Source organism: Eptatretus burgeri, chromosome 3, assembly GCF_056783735.1.
Source record: "Eptatretus burgeri isolate ZD-2024b chromosome 3, Ebu_testis_v1, whole genome shotgun sequence".
Lineage (NCBI taxonomy): Eukaryota > Metazoa > Chordata > Myxini > Myxiniformes > Myxinidae > Eptatretus > Eptatretus burgeri.
This window is the reverse complement of record NC_140963.1, coordinates 108,310,632-108,331,236: the sequence shown is the minus strand read 5'-3', so window position 1 is coordinate 108,331,236 and position 20,605 is coordinate 108,310,632. Positions and strand designations below refer to the sequence as shown.

General features: G+C 43.7%; 1 protein-coding gene across 9 annotated transcripts in view; it reads right to left on the bottom strand.

Annotated features, from left to right (window-relative positions):
• Positions 1-6,183: 6,183 nt before the first annotated feature.
• Positions 6,184-20,605, bottom strand: part of LOC147030661 (uncharacterized) — a 131,899-nt gene continuing 117,477 nt past the window's right edge. For 4 of the 9 annotated variants that reach the window (XM_085874909.1, XM_085874906.1, XM_085874908.1 and 1 more), the window contains 3 exons: positions 7,356-7,542; positions 7,121-7,243; positions 6,184-6,903 (listed from right to left, as the gene is read on the bottom strand). In XM_085874909.1, coding sequence (XP_085731035.1) covers positions 6,626-6,903; positions 7,121-7,243; positions 7,356-7,542 — 588 coding nt within the window. In that variant the 3' untranslated portion in view covers positions 6,184-6,625. Of the gene's footprint in view, positions 7,244-7,333; positions 7,543-20,605 lie in introns of all 9 variants that reach the window. The other 5 variants (XM_085874910.1, XR_015056467.1, XR_015056468.1 and 2 more) reach the window with 5 other exon arrangements.

The window sequence follows — 20,605 nt, the reverse complement described above, 5'->3', positions numbered from 1 at the left end:
CAGAACGAGCTTTGCAATTCCTGTTTCCAGAGAGGAACATTGCCGCCAAATTTCAGCCAGATCTTCCCAGCAGTTTGGCTGGGAAAGTCGAAATAGGAGACGGACGGATGGATGGAAGATACGCGGTAATACCTTATCTGGAATGTAAATTGCAGATGAGTTTTTTTTATTTTTTAAAGGTCATTTTTAGCTCGTCGGGAAAAGAGAAAAAAACTTATAACTCGAAGAGCACTTTGTAGAGCGCATACCTCCACCACGTCATGCCTGATCCACGAGAACATATTGGGCCAAATACATTTTTGAAATATCATGATATACAGTACTATATCGTTTTTTCGTCCTATCTCTCAATGGTGAAGAATCACGTATAAAATTCTAGCAGTCAGATCTGGATCTTCACCAAAATCGAATCAGTTTGTCCTTGTCACACACCGAACTTTTTCACAGAATTTCATCCAGATCCGTCCACAACATTTTGAGATATCCTGTACACAGACAAACAGCCAGAAAAGGGGTGAAAACATAACCTCCTTCACCTTCGGTGGTGGAGGTGACAAAGGCTTATAGTAAAAAAAGACGTTAAAAAACACTCGTTTATAGAGAAAAACGTAGTTTTAAAACTGTAACCTTATATTTAGCAGTGTATACAGTATGACAGAAAACTAGTTTATATCATGCTTTTCATCATCCAATGGAATCAAAATTTTACTTCTCATTTTTTTTCATCTTTTAAAATAGTTCACTCATTGTTTCTCCTTTTTTCTGCTGTGGTGTTATCTTCGTGGTTGTTTTGTTAACACTTGTTATTTTTCGCTTCCGAAACTGCTGCCTTTCATTTTAGAAGGGTGGTTCAAGGTCACCATTCATTTTCAAAAGAATGTACAGGGTGACTGACACACACACACACACACACACATGGCTATCTTGTAAATGAACATCACAATTCAACTTTTGAAATAAATAAATAAAAATTATATATATATATATATATATATATATATATATATATATATATATATATATATATATATATATATATACATACACCATGTATATCTAATTATCCATAATTTGTATGTGTGTATGTTTCACATAGGTTTCAGAACCGTGACTACATCTATTAAGTATGTAGTATTGGAACATACGTTTTAAACCCCTCGTTCGACCCTTTGGACTGTTGGGACTCCTTGATGCTTTAGATCCTTCATACCTCTACCTCCCTTCGAACTTTAAAAACCCTTTAGACATTTTAGACACGTTTAGATATTTCCATCCTTTCAATCCCTTAGACCCCTTGAAACCCTATGGACCCTTTAAGTTCTTTGACACTTTCGACCCCAACTACTATTGGAACGAACCCTTTAAACTCCATCGACCCCTTAACCTTTTAGACCCCTTAAAACTTAAACTCCTTAGACCCTATTAGAACCACTATACCCTTATAGACCCCATTAGACTCTGACGAATATTGGATTGGAAGAAGCCTGGTGTTGGCTTCGTGGTTCGGGTGGCGGCTTGGGATCCTCGGGTCCTGAGTTCAAGCCCCGTTGGCCGCTGCATTAAAATACACCAGGAGGTTGACTCAGCCTGTCATCCTTCCGAGGTCGGCAAAATGAGCACCAGTGTACTGGTAAGGGGGACACTGCATCAGCGGCATAGCTGCGTCCCAACCAATGATGCAACCAGTAGCACAGGCTGCACTCGATAGAGAGATTGAATTGGAACATAGCTTTTAGACCTTTAGAACCATTAAGACCCTTATAGATCCCTGTAGACCCCTTGACCTTTTACACCACCTTATTTAACATGATACATTAGTTCTTCATTCCTTTTTACGTCCTTCAAAGCGGTAAGTTTCCCGTTTGAAATGATTTTCAACTTTGTTTGACTGTCAGAAAGAGTAAAACAATTATCGCACTCCTCTGCACAAGCACGATCAGGACCAATTCAGAGCCAAATAACTGTTAAACTACAGGTTCGTTTTCCAATTCGTGTTCAAAATATAACATTCAATTGTTTGGTTTTTTTTTCTTTGAAAATTGTTCTTTCTCGATCATAAACTGACGTTTGTAGACAGACAGACAAAGTGAACCAAAATGCTTAACCCCACTTTTCGCTTCGTGTGTGCGGAGTAAAAAAACTGGACTTGATCTTCCGTGCATAGTTACTCCTTCATTTCCTATCTCTTCAATCTCAATCTTCCCTCCAGGTCTTCAAGAGAGCTGTTCACCAGCATCTTGGATCATCCCCCACCCAAAACCATGATATTTCCTACCCCCATTGACCCTTCCCTTCTCCCTTCCCCAAATTTCCAATTTTTCCATCCTCAGAGTATGCTTCTGTATCCATCTTATTCACCCCTACCCCTGCATTCTCCCCTATTCCTCATTCTTACCCATATCCCTTGTTCTCCCTCTCCATCTATTTTGTCCTTCAACTCTGCTGTTGGCATTCCCCCACCCCCTGTTTCTTTACTTCGTTTTGTCCTGATCCATTCTATGTCCTGGCTATTCCAGGATACTCGACTCTTTATACAAAAATAGGGGCAATACCCCTGGGCGCTCACCTGGTAGTGGCTGGATAAGATAATCAGGGCACCACTGGTAGGCATGGATGACCCACAAAATATGCAACGGAGAAGAAGGTAAATACCTATGGAATTTTTTTTATGCCGTGAACACACTTTGGAACATCACGGGTGATAAAGGTTGCGGTCAAGTTTCGTCAAAATCGTGTGTGCCGTTTCAGAGAAGAAGTTGCAAGTGTTTGTGGATGGATGGGTGGACGACACGCTATCCCATAAGCTCCCTGAAACTATGTTCATTCCAGGTGAGATAAAAACAAAAACAAGAAAAAGAGCAATCAGAGATTGCATACCCTCGCCATGGCTTGTTTTGTGTGGTTTGTGTACTGGTGTGTTATGTAATTAATAAGACATAACTCGATACCTAAATCCTGATACCCACATCAGGATTTTGGTACCCACTAAATCCTTTTTGCAGTTCAGGCCCCAGCTGGTCGGTACTGTTTTCAACGATTGCTCTCTGTACTTTCCGTAAGGCAGGACATTTTTCAGATGGAAATGAACCATATTCTCCAGGATTTCAAAGGTCCAGTTGGAATAGCAGATTACACTGCCGTCTCCGGCTTCATTGAGGAGGAGCATGACCGACACCGTCATCAGCTGATGGAAACAACACGACGTGAAGGCCTTGCTTTCAATTCAAACAAATGTTGCATCAAGAAGACCAGCATCACCTTCTTCAGTGATGCAAACAGCATAGAGCTGGACCCACAAAAGGTCCAGGATATTAGGGCTATTCCATAACTTGTGAACAAGGCAGAGCTTCAACATTTCATCAACCTCATGACGGATTTGTCATGTTTCATCAACAATTTCGATACAAAATCTGCTGCTCTCAGAGACCTCAAAAAGGATGCCGAATTATCTGTTGGAGCCACACCATCAAATTGTTTATTTGATTATTTGAAGGAAGTGTTGGAAACATCTCTTCTTCACAACCACCAGCCAGAGGAACCTGTAGATACCTGCAGTGTGATGCTAGTCTTCAAGGCCTTAGAATGGCTTCAGGTCCATGAAACCCAGTTAAAGCTTGTGGCATATGCGAGCAAAACCCAAACGGATAATTAACAATGCTTCGCTTTCATCAAACTTGAGCTACTGACTATCGTGTTTGGTATTGGAAACTATTTCATACCTAGCTGTATAGGCTCAGGTTTAGCATGCTTGCCAATCATAAACCATTGTTGATGATCATTGATAAGCCATTGTTTGCTGCTCCGCCATGATTACAACGAAAGCTAGTCAAGCTTCAAGGTTACAACTCTACAACGGAGTACCGTCCAGGGGCAGGAAATCAGCTTACCGATGGCCTATCACACATTCCTAATGCACTCAACATGGCTGCAATCAATTTGCATTTCCAGGTCAATTTTATCTTCTTGTTCTGTGAGAAGCTTTATCAGCTATAGCAGGAAACACTTTGTGATTCAGAAGTTGCTCCATTTAGAGACATTATCACAAATGGATAGCCAGACCACATAAAGGGCCTCCCAGAGGATCTTATGACGTACTGGAGTTTTTGAGATGAGGCGTCAGTTAAAAATGGTGATTCTTAAAGGTGAACGAGTCTTACCGAAGAACATGTCATGACATTCTGCAGCAACTCCTTTCAGGCCAGTTTGGACATGAGAAAACCAAACTTATGGCCAAAGACACTGTGTATTGATTGGTACAACATCAAGTATATTGATTGGCTTGTGGACTGCTATCCCACCTGCAATCTCAGATGTCCCAGCTACGACAGCCACATGACGTTCCACTGAGACCATGGAACAAAGTCGGATGTGACCTGTTGTGTTTCGATGCAGTGCAGTAGCTTGTCATTGCAGATTATTATTTGAAATTTCCCATCTTTCATCAAATACCCAAGTCTGCTCCCAGCCATACAATTATTATGACCCTGGGACAGATCTTCTCTGAGTTTGGAATCCCTAATACGTTTTTTCATAAGTGATAATGGGCCTCATTTCATCAGTGCTGAATTCCATTCCTTTGTGAGACATGGAGTTTGAGAACATTATGTCATACCTGACCTACCCAAAAATCCAATGGGTTCATTGAGCGACAGGTTAACACAGTGAAATCCGCAAGTCAAAAAGTCCAGGAACTGATGTCCACCTCACTCTGCTATCTTGATGTTCTACCCCTGTCAGCCACAACTTGGCAAGTGCCACTCAACTACCAATGGATAAAAAAGTCAAATCAGTCCTATATTCCGATCCAATTAGATATACCATACTCTGTGTTACAGAGCGTTGGTTCTGTCGAAGCAGTTTCTAGAACAGGGTTATGCTGTGTGGTTAACCATCCTTCTCCCAGTAGTCAGGCAGGGATTTGCAATTTGGCCATGATGCCGGCGATGGCTCGCCTACTCTTCACAAAGGACACAATGGGATCTATCATGTCTTCCAGATAATGTCAGCAGACGGGACACCATTTTAACGTCCATCCAAGGGACGGCACTGATTAATCTCCCTACTGGGAGGACAGTTTATAGCTGGGTGGGGATTCAAACCCAGTTTTGATGGCTTAGAGGAGTGTGCAAACCTCGAGGCCATTGCGTCAGCCCAAATCGGTATGATCCACCAGAATTGTCATTAGATTGGACAATGACAATGTTGTCCGTGAAGAGCTGGAGAAACGTCACCCACCGACAGAAATTCTACCACGATCAACATGATCGGGCATATGAAATATCATGCCTAGACACTGGACAACAACTTTGTATTCAGAACCACAACACCCATTGTTTGGAGCCAGCCGCAGTAATCTCCAGGGGTGAAAAACCATGCTCATACCTGCTCTCATCACCAAACGATTGAACACCCAAACAAAATCCACACTCAGGAGCTTCTAACATATGTTGCAGCACCCCACCAGTCAATTAGCCTGAACAAGTATTGTGAACCTACTGTGAACAATAACTGTCAACCCTCTGAAAATTTTAGTGTCGAAGCTGTGAACGATAACCTCACCAACACCAACAGAACATGGACGTTTGTCCAATCGCCCCCGCATTCTGCAAGTCTTAGTCACACCTCGTCTCGTTGTGATCCCGTTTCACAGAACCAAACGACCGTATTTTAACACATCTGGCCAAACTACAAAGGTGCTGTGTGGACTGGATCTATAAATTCCCTTTTTAAACATTAATCTACGCTTTAACAGTTTGGATATACATGAATGTGTTCTCTCGCTAGTTGATAATTTGATATTTTGCTTAAGCAAGAGGAAGATGTGAGGTTGTTACAAAGTTTACTCTTACTTTTGGTCGAAGGCCCAGAGGGGTAAAGGGAGTGGTTTGAATCCTTCATAATGACATCCGCTTTCCCAATCAGCTGTGCACTCATCTTTGTTATCGTCATGATGATGGTTGAACAATAAATCCAATATTCTCTTACAACATTGCTTCTATCCCCTAAACACCGGAACACTACAGTCACGACCACTCCATGCTTCCAGCAGTCGGGTTCACCTTCAACCACCATCAGATCTCCAGCTTCTTCCACTTATTCTTTAAAATCCAAAACTTGTACCTTTATCGAGTGTGTAGGAGGTTGGGAAGGGTACTCCATAAAAAGTGAACAGACTTCCAGATGTCAAGTCTCATATCATGTTGAAAATATCAGTTATATGAAGTGCATTTATGGCAATAAACATTTCCATGAAGAAAAACAGAACATCACACATCACCACTCGTCAGCATCGTCGGATTCCATTGTTGCACCGATTTATTGCTCATAATATTATGATATTGCAATTCCCTTGCGTCTGCTTTGGTAAAAACCACCTTGGATGGAACCCTTAATTTTATCGCTCTTCAACAGCTTGGAATATAATCACCTTCCTTAGCCACATCAAATGAAATCGCGGTAGGATAGTCTTTTTGCTCCATGAACGGAGATCCAAATTATGCAATGTAAGATTGCACGATTCATTGTGATGGTTCCTCTGGTGTCTCTTACTTTCCGCTTTCTCGTACTTCTTCATCACATGGCATGGCAGAGACTGAGGCCTGGTTGCAAGACCACTGTGGCGGTTTCAGTAGCAGGTGCCGTGAAGGAAGGGCGGTGCCGTGAGCAGTCGGTATTTTGTTTCGTAGCCCACAGCTCCTAAGATGACCGGATCATGTGGATCTACACCTGAGAAACAGTGTCGCAGGTCTACTTGACCTTGGAGATCGCTCGGTGACTTCTGACCTTCCACCAAAGGCTGCACACATTCTCCAGCTGCCTTCCAGCAGCGACCTGACAAGTCAAATGGCTCTTGTTGTTGCCACATCGTGCCAGTGTGCCATGCCCTGACACGCCTATCACCATCTGTCAAAATGAACATTTGACCATTTTCTTAACCACTTGGTTAAAAGATTTCAAACATTTGTACATTTTCCCACGTTTACTCCCAAATCAAAAAAGTTTAAAAAAAAAAATTCAATGAGAAGCAAACAAACAAAAAAATTATCCTATTAAAAAAATAGCTATTATTTTATGTCAATATGCTTATCATTAAAGGGTAGAAGTGAAAATACGTTTTTACCACCAAAGGGGTATGGCAAGTGTGCCGATTCACTAGGCAGCCAGCCAGCCCATGGTGGTATAGAAAGAGCAGAGTCAGGGCTGGGGGTTGAGTTTGAAAGCTTGGAATTCAGTGATGAATGTTCTGCAGAAGGGAAAACTGGGTGAGCAGTGAATCAATGGACAAATTGGAGAAGGAATGAATGAATAGGAAAGGTGTGTATTAAGTAATTACAGGAACTTAGCGCGAGTGACACCTGAAGTAGTGAGGCTGCCATTGTAGGTCCCATTATTACGACCATGCTTGACTTTGGTGTGTCGCGTGAGGTTGCCTTTCAGGGTGAACTTGCTCGGACAGTGTAGACACTGGAAGGGCTTGCGTGTCGTGTGCAGATGCAAATGTCCCATTAGATTGTGCAGCCGATTGAACTCTTTGTTGCACACCTGTGGAAAAGCATTAAATATTCAACCGGACTATATTTCTGGTTGGATATGAATGTTGAAGGTAATTGGTATGTAGGAATACCGATAGGATTAAAAAGACAAATGAGAAAATGCAGGTATCTGACGGTCGAGCTCCACACATTGTCCTTAGCTCATCACACCGACACTCATACGGTATCAGATCATCAAGGACTTTTCCATTTTGTTGTGCAAACAAAGGATTGTTTAGGTAAGCAAAGGAATTAACATTGTAAAGTGATGAGCATGAGGAATGAAGAACGAGTTATGCTGGTGAAGGTCAGCGTCAATCCGTCAGCGGACAGGTACAACATAGCATTAAATCAACAGGACGTCGAATGAGGTATTCTAACTGCCGTGGGAAGCAAGAAGCAACTGACATTTCAGGCATTATCCCGTCATCAGAGCAAAACGTTAGCTTCTCGTTGCTTCCCACGGCGGATAGCGTACCTCAATCAATGTCCTGTTGATTTCATCCATTGATGTACACGAGGGACCTGCGTTGCAGTAAATAAAGTATCCTAACCATTTCAAGGAAAGAATACATCCCATTTCCTGAACCAAAAAAAATGGATTGCCTGTATTGAATCCAAGGGTTTTTGAGCCCACTTTCCCAACAAAGTGTTGACGAAAATCCGAAAGCACAAGTTTAATTGTTCCAAAGTAATAAATAATTATGCCAAGACTGTCAACCTGTAAGAGTGTATGCCTCATCATGCATCCTGCTGGTTTGTCGCACTACTCGTGTAAACTAGCATCTGTGTACATGTGGGATCGGTATAAAAGGTCTGCATTGATCTTATCTGTGAAGGTAACCACTGTACAAGAGGGGGTGAGAATTCTGGTCTGTCAAGTCTCATGCATTCTATGTGAGAAACTCACTTGAACCTCTTCTGGTACTCCCATGCAGAACATCTATGTCACACACTCAAAACAAAGGGCAGGGAACGCATGCAAGTGTGAGTACGTACGTGACTACGACAAATGGAGGGTTCGTTACATATGGTAAAACGATGCTGAAATTACAGCTCCACATCCAGGCATTGCTGGGCGTTGGCGTACACCTGTAATCCGGCTACTCAGAGGGTGGGGTTGGGGGATTGCTTGAGGTTGACGTTTGCCTGTAATCCGGCTACTCGGAGGGTGGGGTTGGGGGGATTGCTTGAGGTTGACGTGCGTCTGTAATCCTGCGACTCAGAGGGTGGAGTTGGGGGATTGCTTGAGCATGGGTGCCCTGCGTTGTGTGGTGCTGATGGATGGTACAAAGCAACCTGGCCAATATTGCGGCACCCAATCCTGACTGTCAGGTCAGCTCAGATCTGTGACTTGCTATGGGTATCATGTCAAACCCGTACTAATTCCCCCACCAGGCCCTCTGGTGTGGAGGGTGTGCATGGACATGGACACACAGCAGGATTAAATATAAAACTTGCCAAAGGGTGGAGGAAATCATTGTGAGCCAACGGCATTCCATATCTGGTGCCAACTGCATCTGAGGACATCCTCCTACAATTGGTTACCTTTCCTTGGAGGTTGGTGAGAGGATTTGCACTCTGACCAACACAAAACACTTCATGCCGCAAAACACACTGTAGTGTGCGTCAGGGTGGTACTGAGGTGTCATCCACCAATCAGCGGTCTCCTCAGGCTAACTTCGGGCGGTCCCTTCTGGTGGGTGCCTGGAATGCGCTATCCCTAAGAGATGGGGATGGGCTAGGCATCTGTCTGAGGGATGGCCAGGTGGAGGCTGCGATAGTACCGGCGGAAGGTGGATGCAGCAACGCACTGTGAAGCGAATGCTCCCAATGTATATGTATGTCCAGGCTTGGGTACCCTTCATCTGCTAGGTATAGAGACACCTGACGTGAGAGGGATATGAGGTAGGTATGTAGATCTGGGAGATGTAGATTATGCATTTTCATTTTATAAATATTGGGGATATTCCTGTATTGTTGTTATTTTTAGGTTTTTCAGCTCTGTGAAGATCTCACCATTTCTTCTTCTCCTTGGAGTGATCTCACGCTCATGCTGGAGCTTGTACTTGTATAATCACATGCACAACAAAGACATCAGTTTATTTTTACATGACTTACAATGATATTAGTAGACAAAACAGATGAGGATAAATGTCCTCTATCTGGGGATAGACATTCTGGATCATAACCGGTCGTCATGTAAAGTGTACTTAGCAAGGGGAAGACATACATGGCGTCATAATGGGGTCCTCAAGAAGATACTCCAAGGTGTATGTGAGGTAGTAGATAAGGCCAAGACACAGAAAGCAAAGGAATTGTTCACAAAAGCTTTCATTGGAGGATCTGGGCAGAAAAAAACAACACCTGAGCACCAAAGTACAATACCCCCGGTTATAGGTCTATTAGACTATGCACAGGATTGGGAAGTGGCAGCAGACCAGTAAAACTCCGATGCAATTTGGACATTGGGGAAGTGCCAGGACATAGTTCTGCAAAGAGCAAAACAAGTATTTTGATTGTACTCTGTGCCATCCGAGTCTAGAATGGATGAACAGCACAAATACAAGATACATAAGTATGCTAACCTAGTTCAAGAATTGAGAAAGAGCTACAAGACAATTCACCTTTATGCGGTCGAGGTTGGTGCAAGGGGCTTCATAGCGGCATCGTTGCAAGGTTGTTTGCAAGCATTGCGGATAAATCAGAGACAGATTAACAGTTCTCAAAGAAATAGGAATAACTACCGAGAAAGCATCATGCTAGGTTTGGATGAAAAAGAATGAGAGGGATATGTAGGCTGCAGATTAGTTTCCTCCAATTTTAGAAGTTTCAGGATTCAATCCTACTTCTGAGTCAAAAAGTGCAAAACAGAAGAGGAACACTGGGGGAGTCATAACCCCAGTATGGCCGGGCATCTTTAGGGTGTCAGAGTTAAAAGCTGAAGCATTTGGTTGAGGGGGAGGGGGGCTGTCTTTCTGTAAGATTGACAAGATGGCCTAGACGTACACACTCGCCTCTAAACTGGATTTGAATCCCAGCTCAGCTATAAACTGTCATCCCGATGTTTCAAAAGCAGGGTGATTCGTCATTGTATGTGCCATCCCCCGGAATGACGTTAAACCGGGCGTCCCATCTGCCGGCATTAATTTGTGTATGTTAAATATCCCATGGTGCCCTTCAATAGGCAAGAGTAGGTGAGCTATCGCCAGTACCCTGAACATATTCCAAATTCCTGCCCCGACTTGCTGCATCGGAGTGGTGACCCATCCAGGATTGTAACCGTACCCAAAGAAAGTGCTTCGGCAGCACCGATGCTCTATCGAGTATGGTTCATGATCTCGATCCCTCTCTCTTTCTCTGAAGATTCTCTGTTGTTTCGGATGTAAAGATAGACACACTATGTTGGATATAAAGTTAGAATCCCAGCATCATGAGCAACATGATCACATGGGAACACAAAGCAGGCCAACCGGTAAGTTGCTGTTCGTGAGTTCACCATCAAGCACACTTATCGTTCCGTCAAGATATTCAGGTTCACAGTTTTAAAGCGAAACTGACAAAGTTAGAAAACTCCATATTACTCAATAATGATGTGATAATAGTTTTTAAACTCTGCATCCATGGTATGCACAAATGTTCCATTAAGTAAGTAATTGAATTTTCATTGAATTTTGAATTTTCTCACTTTGTTTATTTATTTGTCTTTATATTTGGGGACGTCGTCACCATATCCATGAGAACTTGGCTGTGACGTTTATCATGTCCCTCAACCTGGCTGGAGGTTTTCTTGTTCGATTTATTTATTCATTCACTGATCACGTTTTATATCTATCTGAAAGTTTTATGAGCACAATCATTACTCGTATAAAAACGGACCATTCAGTGGTGTTAGAGCATGCCACATTTTCTTCATTCTTATTAAAATAAAGTCCTCGTGTGTAGAATTAGAGACCTGGGTGGTGACACATTGGAATTGTTTAAACATTGAAGCTTGGTTGAAATGAAGTCGCAACATCAACTAACGAGATCGACATTTGATCCGAGGCTCGACGAGACAGCTCAGAGGTGAGTGCGAGTACCTCCAGGCTATCCTGCCATACCACATCGATGATGTCAGATTAGATTGACCAACCAACGAAAAGATGAATCAGACGGGTAAACACAAAACAAAATTGAATTAATCAATCCTGACAGAGATCGCTCCTTGGATTAATTTTTTTTTGTATGTAGAGTCAAGGCTTGTGGAAGAGCGAGAACACATAATGGATCCAGGACACAACAGAACAAAGGAACAGTAGAAACAGAGGGGAATAACACAAATTGTAGGGCCAAGGGACAAAATAGAGGGAGATGGACAAACAAGGGATGCGGATAAGAATGAGGGGTGAGAAGAAGATGCAGGGGGTGAACATGATGGATAACGAAGGAAACTCTCAAGAGGGAAAACTGAAAATTCGGAAGTTGGAGGGATTGTGGTGAGGCTTAACAAGGGTAGAAAATATAACCGTTTCGGATTGGAGATGATCGGAAATGGTGGTGAGTTGCTGTCTTGAAGATCTGGAGAGAAGAACGAGATTGAAGAGAATGTGAAAGTTGGTGGGGAAAAAGGAATGAATGAGTGGAGGTGAGTCATGATCCTTGCTTTTGGGAGTTTCACCAGAAGGAGTTGATGGTGGACCATGTGCTCCATGCAGCAGGGAAATGGGAGGGGGGGGGTAATGGAAAGAGTAGACGGTGCAACACCAGAAAGGAGGCAGTAAAAGACATATCATCCAACGACATGTCTGCAATGGGAAACTGATAGGCCCACACGCAGGTTCATCACAGGAGATTCCGAGTAAGAAGCCGAGTAAGAAGTGAGGCAGGGGAGCCATTCCTGGGAAGAGAGCAGTACTCCATCAAGCTGCTGGTGAAGGCAGTGTAGGTGGAGAGGAGTTCAGGTGTGCCAAGGAAGGGCTTTGTATGATGGAGGATACCCAGTCGGCGACTGGCTTTGAAGGCCAACTTTGAAATGTGGTTTACCCAAGAAAGATAATGGCATATAGACCGAGGAGTTTGAGTGAATGAACTTACTTGAAAGAGGATTGTGAAGAAAGTAGATTGGGGGTTTACCAGACAGTCCAGATATATATATATATATATATATATATATATATATATATATATATATATATATATATATATATATATATATATATATATATATATATATATATATATATATATATATTTGTCAGAATAGGTCTGAAGGATGACAGATCTCACATCAGAGGGTGGAGTCACCAGTAAATGGGTAAAGAGGATTTTCTGGAGAATCAGAGAGATCGTTGATAAAAACTAGGAATGGGAGTGGACCAAGAACACTGTCTTGGGTCACTTCATCTTTGACAGGGAGAGGAGAAGAAAGGATTCCATTGAGAGTCACAGGTTGGCTCTGAGAGTAGAGGAAGTCAGTAACCCAAGAGTGGAGTTGGCCTTGGGTGCCACAGGCAGAGAGTTTGGAGAGCAAGGCAGGATGCCAGCCTGTCAAAAGTTTGAGACATGTCCAGAAAGACAGCCCTGATCTAATGTCTGACATTGAGGGCCTCCACTCATTGTGGGGAGACGTGAAGAAGCATGTCCATGGGAGAGTGACCTGGTCTGAATCTGAATTGATATGAGATGAGGTTGTTGGAGAAGATGAATGATTTTATGTCAACTGCAATAATTGTTCCACGACCTTGTTGATGATTGGAAATAAGCCGATATGTCTGTTAAGGACATCGGTTTTTGCACTTTGTTTGTGCAATGCAGTGATGTTGACTGATTTATAAGCAGATGGAAGACAACCGAGAGCAAATGATAGGGTGAAAAGAGCAGAAAAGCAGGTTTTTAAGCCATCCAGTCTGAATGATGCCATCCAGTCCATTTGCAGAGTCAGTGTCAAGGGTTGCCAGAAACTTCTCCACCTTCTCAGGTGCAAAAGACAGAGTCCAGGAGCAGTTGGGTACAACAGGGAAGGGTGGGTACAGAGAGCAAGGAATTGGGACAAGAATTGGAAGCAACCACAATTGAGGCATTCAGCATTCTCATGTGCAGTCAGCTGTGATGCCGTTTTAAGTGAGGAAAGGGATAGAGAGGGAGCATACACTTAACAAGACACAATCAAGTTTTACAGGAAGGAGACAAGTTTGACAGCTCATGCTTGAGGTTGGACAGATGTTGTTTTCTACCTCCTGAGAGTGGACACACACTTGTTGCGTTCTTTGTGGAATGATCTGAGGTTGCCTTCAGTCGGATAAGGTTGTAGCGAGAATGACAATCGTTTCAAGGAAACTGCCTCACCATAGGATTCAGTGTACCATGGATGAGAGTATGGGTATGGTAACTGAATACGAGATGGGATGAAACTGTGTATAAGGTAGAGCAGGTTTCTGTGGAAGAATTCCCAGGCTGAGTTAATATCACTTGTGGTAGATACAGGAGACCAGTTCCCACATGCAATAGTTGCTTGCAATCCCTGCCATTTTGCCTGAGTGAATTGCCAGACTTGCCGTCAATGAAGCCTTTACAAGCAAATGATCAGATAAACCAATTTCAGCCAAAGAAGAGCAGGAGACATTGGTGGGGAAATTAGTCATAACAAAATCCAGAAGTGAGAAAATCCAGGTGGGAAAGTTTACAGATTGAGTTAGTCCCATTAAGTCACAGAAGTCATTTTCTGAAGTGCAATGGCTGATGAGACAGGTAGCAACACCCAGTCAATTGGCACGGTAACAATTGAAATGGCCACATGTGAGGACGAGAGAGTTGGGATGAGTAGTTAAAAGTTGGTCTTTGTCATCTGAGAGAGATGTAAATGGAGTCGTCACTGTTTGAAGCACGATATAACACAAAGCAAACAAGAGGTGGGAGTGGAAGGGAAGTCACAGCCAGGTAGGGTGAAGGAATGTGGAAAGCATGATGGAGGGAACCGGGTAGGGTGCAGAGGGGAAGCAGAAAGAGGGAGAAATGGGGGGAAGCAGAAAGGGAGGAAGGATGAGGGGGGAAGCTGAGAGGGGGAGAGATGAGAAGTAAGCAGAGAGATAGAGGGAGAAGAGGAGATAGTGCAGAGAGGGGAGAAGGGTACTGGCATGGAGGGGTTTGGACTTGAGGAGGAATTAAGGGACGGAAATGAGAATTGATTGTAGTATGCACACAACCTCTGCAAAATTGACTTCTCAGGATTCTCAAACTGGACATACTTCAACAGACTTAATGGGAGTGGTGGTAAAAATGTTTTCCATTGAAGGCATGGAAAAACATGGAGCTGTAGGTATGAGAGGTGGGTGGATGAACCAAGCGTTTGAGTGAAAAGGTTTTGGGAAATAAACCTTGTGAAAAAGAAAGAGGAAGAGATGGTGATGAAAAAGAAGAATACAGGGGTTGTGAGAACTGATAGGAACGTTGTTCCTGACGGAGTAGGAAGGAGAGTGAGGTATTTTAAAATACATTTTTAAAGCGTTTAAATAAATATATTATTGAGAGCTTTTGAAGGAAGAAACATTTTATTCAGTGACGATTCAGTTTGGGGATGTTGAAAAGTAGAAGGGATAGAGAATGAAAAACATCTGTGTGTGTGGCAGATTTAATTTGTTTTGGTGTTATTGTTTTGGGGGGGAGGGGAGTGGAGAAGCATTTTTTTGTTGTTTGTATTTTATTGGAACGAGGAGGGGAAAAGGATTAAGTGGCGGGATCAGAAATTAAAATAGTTGGGAGAAAAGGAGTGAAAAACGAAGCACGTATGGTAAAAACAAAAATAGAAGCAACGAGCCGAGGCCGAGACGAGTAGGCTGGACTTTAACAGGGACACAAATTCGATAGTACAGCACAATAAGGTATGATTTCACTCAGAAAATTGGATGGAAACACAAACAGCAACACAGGGACGAAGATATAACAGTAAAACATAATGGGTCTGGTAAGGAAAACTTCGCTTTTATCAAGGTGGAAGGAGCAGTTTCAGATTCAACCGACACGTGCAGCAAACTCGGAACCAGAAGATTAACACGAAAGAAGACAATCCTATCTGGTAGATAATGCAGTATTTCTCAGCGGTGGATTTATTCGATAGGAACGTTCAGATGTTCAGTGTTTTTTTTCCCAATGCTAAGTTGAAAAACATGAAATTTTGCAATCATACCAAAATATGCAATTTGGTGTCTGTCTGTCTGACTGATATACAGTACATTCGGTCCTTATTTATCCAATCTCAACCAAACTTGACAAGAGGAAGAAAGGTCACATGATGGAGGTTGTAGCGACAAAATTTGCCCTCCTCCCCAAAGGGTTTTCCGTCTTGGGCAAAATCCATGTTAAGGTGTATAGATAGCTTATAGTGGTGTTTTCCCAAGGCTGTTTCTAAAAACAAAAGTAATAATACCAATGATAATAGCATAATATTTGTTATGACAAAACAATATTAATACTAATGATATCCCCACTCCCCAAGGGGTTTTTGTTGACGTATATAAATAGTTTATCATGCCGTTTTGTGGGGCACCCCTACCGGAAGTTAAAAAAATACATATAAATCACAAACACGGGGATGATTACCTTTTCTAAAAAAACAAATCACTACTGCTGTTTAATAGTAAACCAAAAGGGAGGAAACCCAACGTTCTTGAGCCATTATATGCTTCTCATGTCCCCCACAGACGAACGGACCTGCGCCGAGATCTACTGTAATCTATATACCCCAGAGAGGATAATTGCAAGAGCCTTCCTACTGCTCTCCAGGGAACGGGTGTACAGTAATAGTTAAACAAGAGAAATTTCAAGACAGTGAGAATTTCACCAGATCACCAGAAAGCTGCCAGAGCACTTTCATCATGACTGAGGTGGGCATGTAGTATATATATATATTATATATATTGAAACGCAAAAGAAACTTACCACCTTATAAACCTTCAAATATCAACAATAACAATGCGTGTAGTAAATGTGTGAACTTATTTGTGGACAATAGTGTCCTCACTGTCAGACAAAACGGTCACGGATGGTCACTTGAACCTTCAATGGTCACTTCATAGCACAGCTGTTGAACAGCCGTTTTGACTGTCAGTGATTAGCCAAGGGGTACGGCATGATTTTAATGAGCTGCACGTGATGTCTTGATATTGGCTTTAAAAAGGCCAGTGCAAAATGGGCATTTCAAGCAACATGCCACGATTGTCAAGGGATTAACGGCAGTGTGCTTTGGGCATGCCGCAAGGCGGATTGAGCTACCGTGAGGTGGCACGTCACCTTGGCTGTTCACACCAGACGATATCGGCCCTGATGGACAGACACACCCTCCACAACTCTGCAGATGACAGACCTCGATCAGGGAGGCCAAGAGTCACCACTGCAAGGCAGGACAGGCAGATGGTCCAAAGTCAGATGGCTTCAGATATTGAGGACTGAGTGGGACAGAATCCAGCAGCAATCCATCCAAAGACTGGTAGGCAGTATGCACCGATGATGCACTGCCTGTATCCAAAACAATGGTGGCCACACACGCTATTGAAAGGGGACTGACATTTCACTCTGTGCTGTTCTGTACTGCAGAACAAACTTATGAGATGGTGTATCTTGATTAAAAACTTGACATGTCATCAATAAAATGCCAATGTTTCAATTAGCAATTGTTGGTTTGTTTTATTTTGAACTGTTACAATTTTATGACATTTCAAACAAGTGGTAAGTTTCTTTTGCGTTTCAGTGATATATATATATATATATATATATATATATATATATATATATATATATATATATATATATATATATATATATATATATATATATATATATATATATATATATATATATATATATATATATATATATATATATTGTTACGGCTGTGGAAATTCGCAATACACCATAAAGGGTCCTTAGATCAGTTATGACGCTAAGTTCATGTGTAGTTAGTCCACACCTGTTGTTTAGGGGAATATGTGTGATTCATCCAGGCTGCGACGCTTTGAGTTAGCCATTTTTCTTTCTCTATCGTTATTTTGGACCATTAAGCCGCCAACAACTCAAACACCACCACCTTCGCCGCTTTACCTCCACAACTCCATCCCGCAAACATCGCTTCACCGCCATTCCCAAACGACGCCCACCAACCACCAAACCACCACAGCAAACCCCCCACCACCTTCGCCTTTCTCCTTCCACAACCATCAACCACACCACCAGTCAACACCGAACGTCGTGCTGTCCAGGGCCCGTTCGGTGATTCTTGCCGAACGCAGCAAGCCACGAGTGCACATGGATCCTTTCGGGAGAGGAAAAACGGATCAGGAAGGCTTCACGCCCCTTTTCTTCCATCCAATGACTGAGCCTCGGGTGGCATGGCCCCGCCTCTGAACCCACTGTGAATGCGTTCCTTTTAGGAGAGGAAAACGGATCAGGAGAGGCTCACGCCCCTTTTTCTCCGTCCAATGGGCGAGCGTCGGGCGGTGTGGCCCCGCCTCCAAGCGAGTTTTGATCCACGAATCTGCATATAAGCTCCTCCCCCGGTCTATAAAGACGCGAGGACAACGCAGCTCGTGTTTGCGGAAAGGGGTGCAGAAAGTGGCGCGAGTCGGAAGTCATGGAGTCTGAGAGGTTGTCATTGCGGGGATCGGACGGCGAAGGGGACGGAGCTTGGAGATGAGGTCGAGGGACGAGTCGCGGCGTGAAGCAGGGACGCGGAAGAGGGCTCAGGGGCGAGAGTTTGCTGGAGTCGGTGCGGTCCCGGGACCCCGCTAGCGGGACGGAGCGTCCGCCATTCCCCTCTCCCGACCCCGAGCATCAACAATTCCCCCCCCCATCCGCGCTGAGGTCGCGCCGGTAACCCCGTCCGTTCCCCAACCCAACCGTGGTGCCGACCAACACGTGCCTGTGCGACGCACGCCCAAAGGAGCTCACCGACCATACCTGGGGCACGGAGTCAGGCGCGTTACGCGGACATTGCGGCTCGCCCGCCGTCGCGACAAGAGGGCGCGGGTAAGACCCCTTCGGTCTCGGACCTGGCCGATCACCCAGGTCCCACGTTCATTTGGTCCACGGACCTGTCTGCCTCCTTGCCGATGAGAGTGGCTTTCGTTTTCTTTGCTTTTGGTGTAAATGTATGTGTGGTGTCAGTCTTGTAAGTAAACCTATACAAGTGTGCTGAAAATAATTGCCTTTTTTATTCGGTAGTAACTCTGCGTTATGTTCTTGCTTTGACTGTATACGTGCATTGTTTTTGTATAACTGTGATTGTAAAATACGTGCTTGTCTGTGTGTGGAATAAAAGTGCTTGTCGAACTGTTTCCCGTTTTGTTGTGTCCTTTCCTCCGTTGAAAGTTCCATCTTGCATCACGTGAGGGATTGGTAGTGGGTGTAGACACCCAATAAATAATCTGAACCATCGAGGTCGACGATAACTCCGCTCGGTTATCCCTGCAGCACGGTACAACTCCTCGGTACGCTACCCGTGCGTACCGAGGTATATCGACATTTATATACCGAGGTATATCGACATATCGACATCATATGTCGATATGTCGATATCGACATATGATATCGACATATGACATCATATGTCGATATGACAGGATATACCGAGGTATATCGACATAGACGTGCGTACCGAGGCGTACCGAGGTTAGGTATATCGACATTTGGCGATTCACCCTATTTCGCGCGGGTAGAATGCGGACTGGGTTGTGGTGAGGTTAAACCTCCACCCGTGGCTAGCTCCTTGGCGGTAGTTCCAAGAGGGTCACGACTGAATTGTTCGTTCCGGTGGGCGACGCGTCGCGATTCGAGTTACGTGGCCGATCGCACGCCGGGCGGGCGAAATTCGTAACAATATATATGTAAATATACATAGATATACTGTATATACACACACAAAGTGGGGTGTGCTAACACATTGTCTTGAGTTGCTCACTTGCATTTGATTTATTTTCATCAATTTTTTTACATTTATTTATATTTTCATTTACGAATGCTTTCCGACGCGATTCTGTGATTTTTCCTGATGTATCGGCTTTGATGTCTGGCGACATAAAAAAATTACCTTGCTTCCCCATTGTCTCAGGCCACTCACCTCCATTTTCCCCGTTGTTCTTTGCGGATTATGAGGTTTTACCGTGCGAGACATAATCCGCGGCCAATGCTCATCATTACAGCCAGGGGGTACGACTGATGTTTAAATGACGAATTGGTCAGATATTTATCAGTATGCCATCCTGATCAAAATTCTGGATGGCAAGCCATTGAAGTCATGGGGACTCACTCCCATGAAGGGGTCCAATTGTATGACCATGCACTATGGCCCTTCGGGGTTTGGATGTGTGTGTGTGTGTTTGACTACGTGCTTCAGCCTGTGTGTTGAGGGGCAGGTGTACGCCAATGGGACAGTCTTGTTAGACTGTGTGCTTTGGCCATGGGATCAAGGTGCACGTCCCAAGCTGTTTAAATATATGTTTGTTTTTTAACCTTTTTGTGTAAAAAAAAGGCACCTCCATAAGAGGTAAATAAGCCCTAAATCCGGAAAGGCGGCTCCGTTTGATGTTGACCATGTAATCTTTGTCTATTTGACAGAGTTGCCGGGCCGAGGTCTCTGGATTGGAGGTGACACTTTGGTGTAGGACTATGTCCATTGGAGATCGGGGGAGTGCTCATTACGCTCCACCCATTTTGATATATACATGTGTGTGGAAAAATTATGTGCCCAGACCAGGAATCAAACCCAGGTCCTCTGGTGAACCATACCAATACTCTGCCATCTGAGTTATCTGGGTGACCCACCAGCCGAGCACGCAATTCTCCCACATATAGAGATGCCACTCTCTTTCACCCGCTGCGTCCGGGACACGGCCAATCATAGGAGTAGCGAGGGCCGGTCCATGAGTTACACATACATTACATACATATTACACCCCATAGTTTGATGGAACAGTAAGGCACAGATCACGTCCCATAACCGCCAAAACTGCACGAACTGTGAGCAACAATGGCTGTCTGCCACACAAGCATGTTGTCGATGCTTTTGCTGCACATTATCCTGGAGGTGGGATTGGATTATGGTC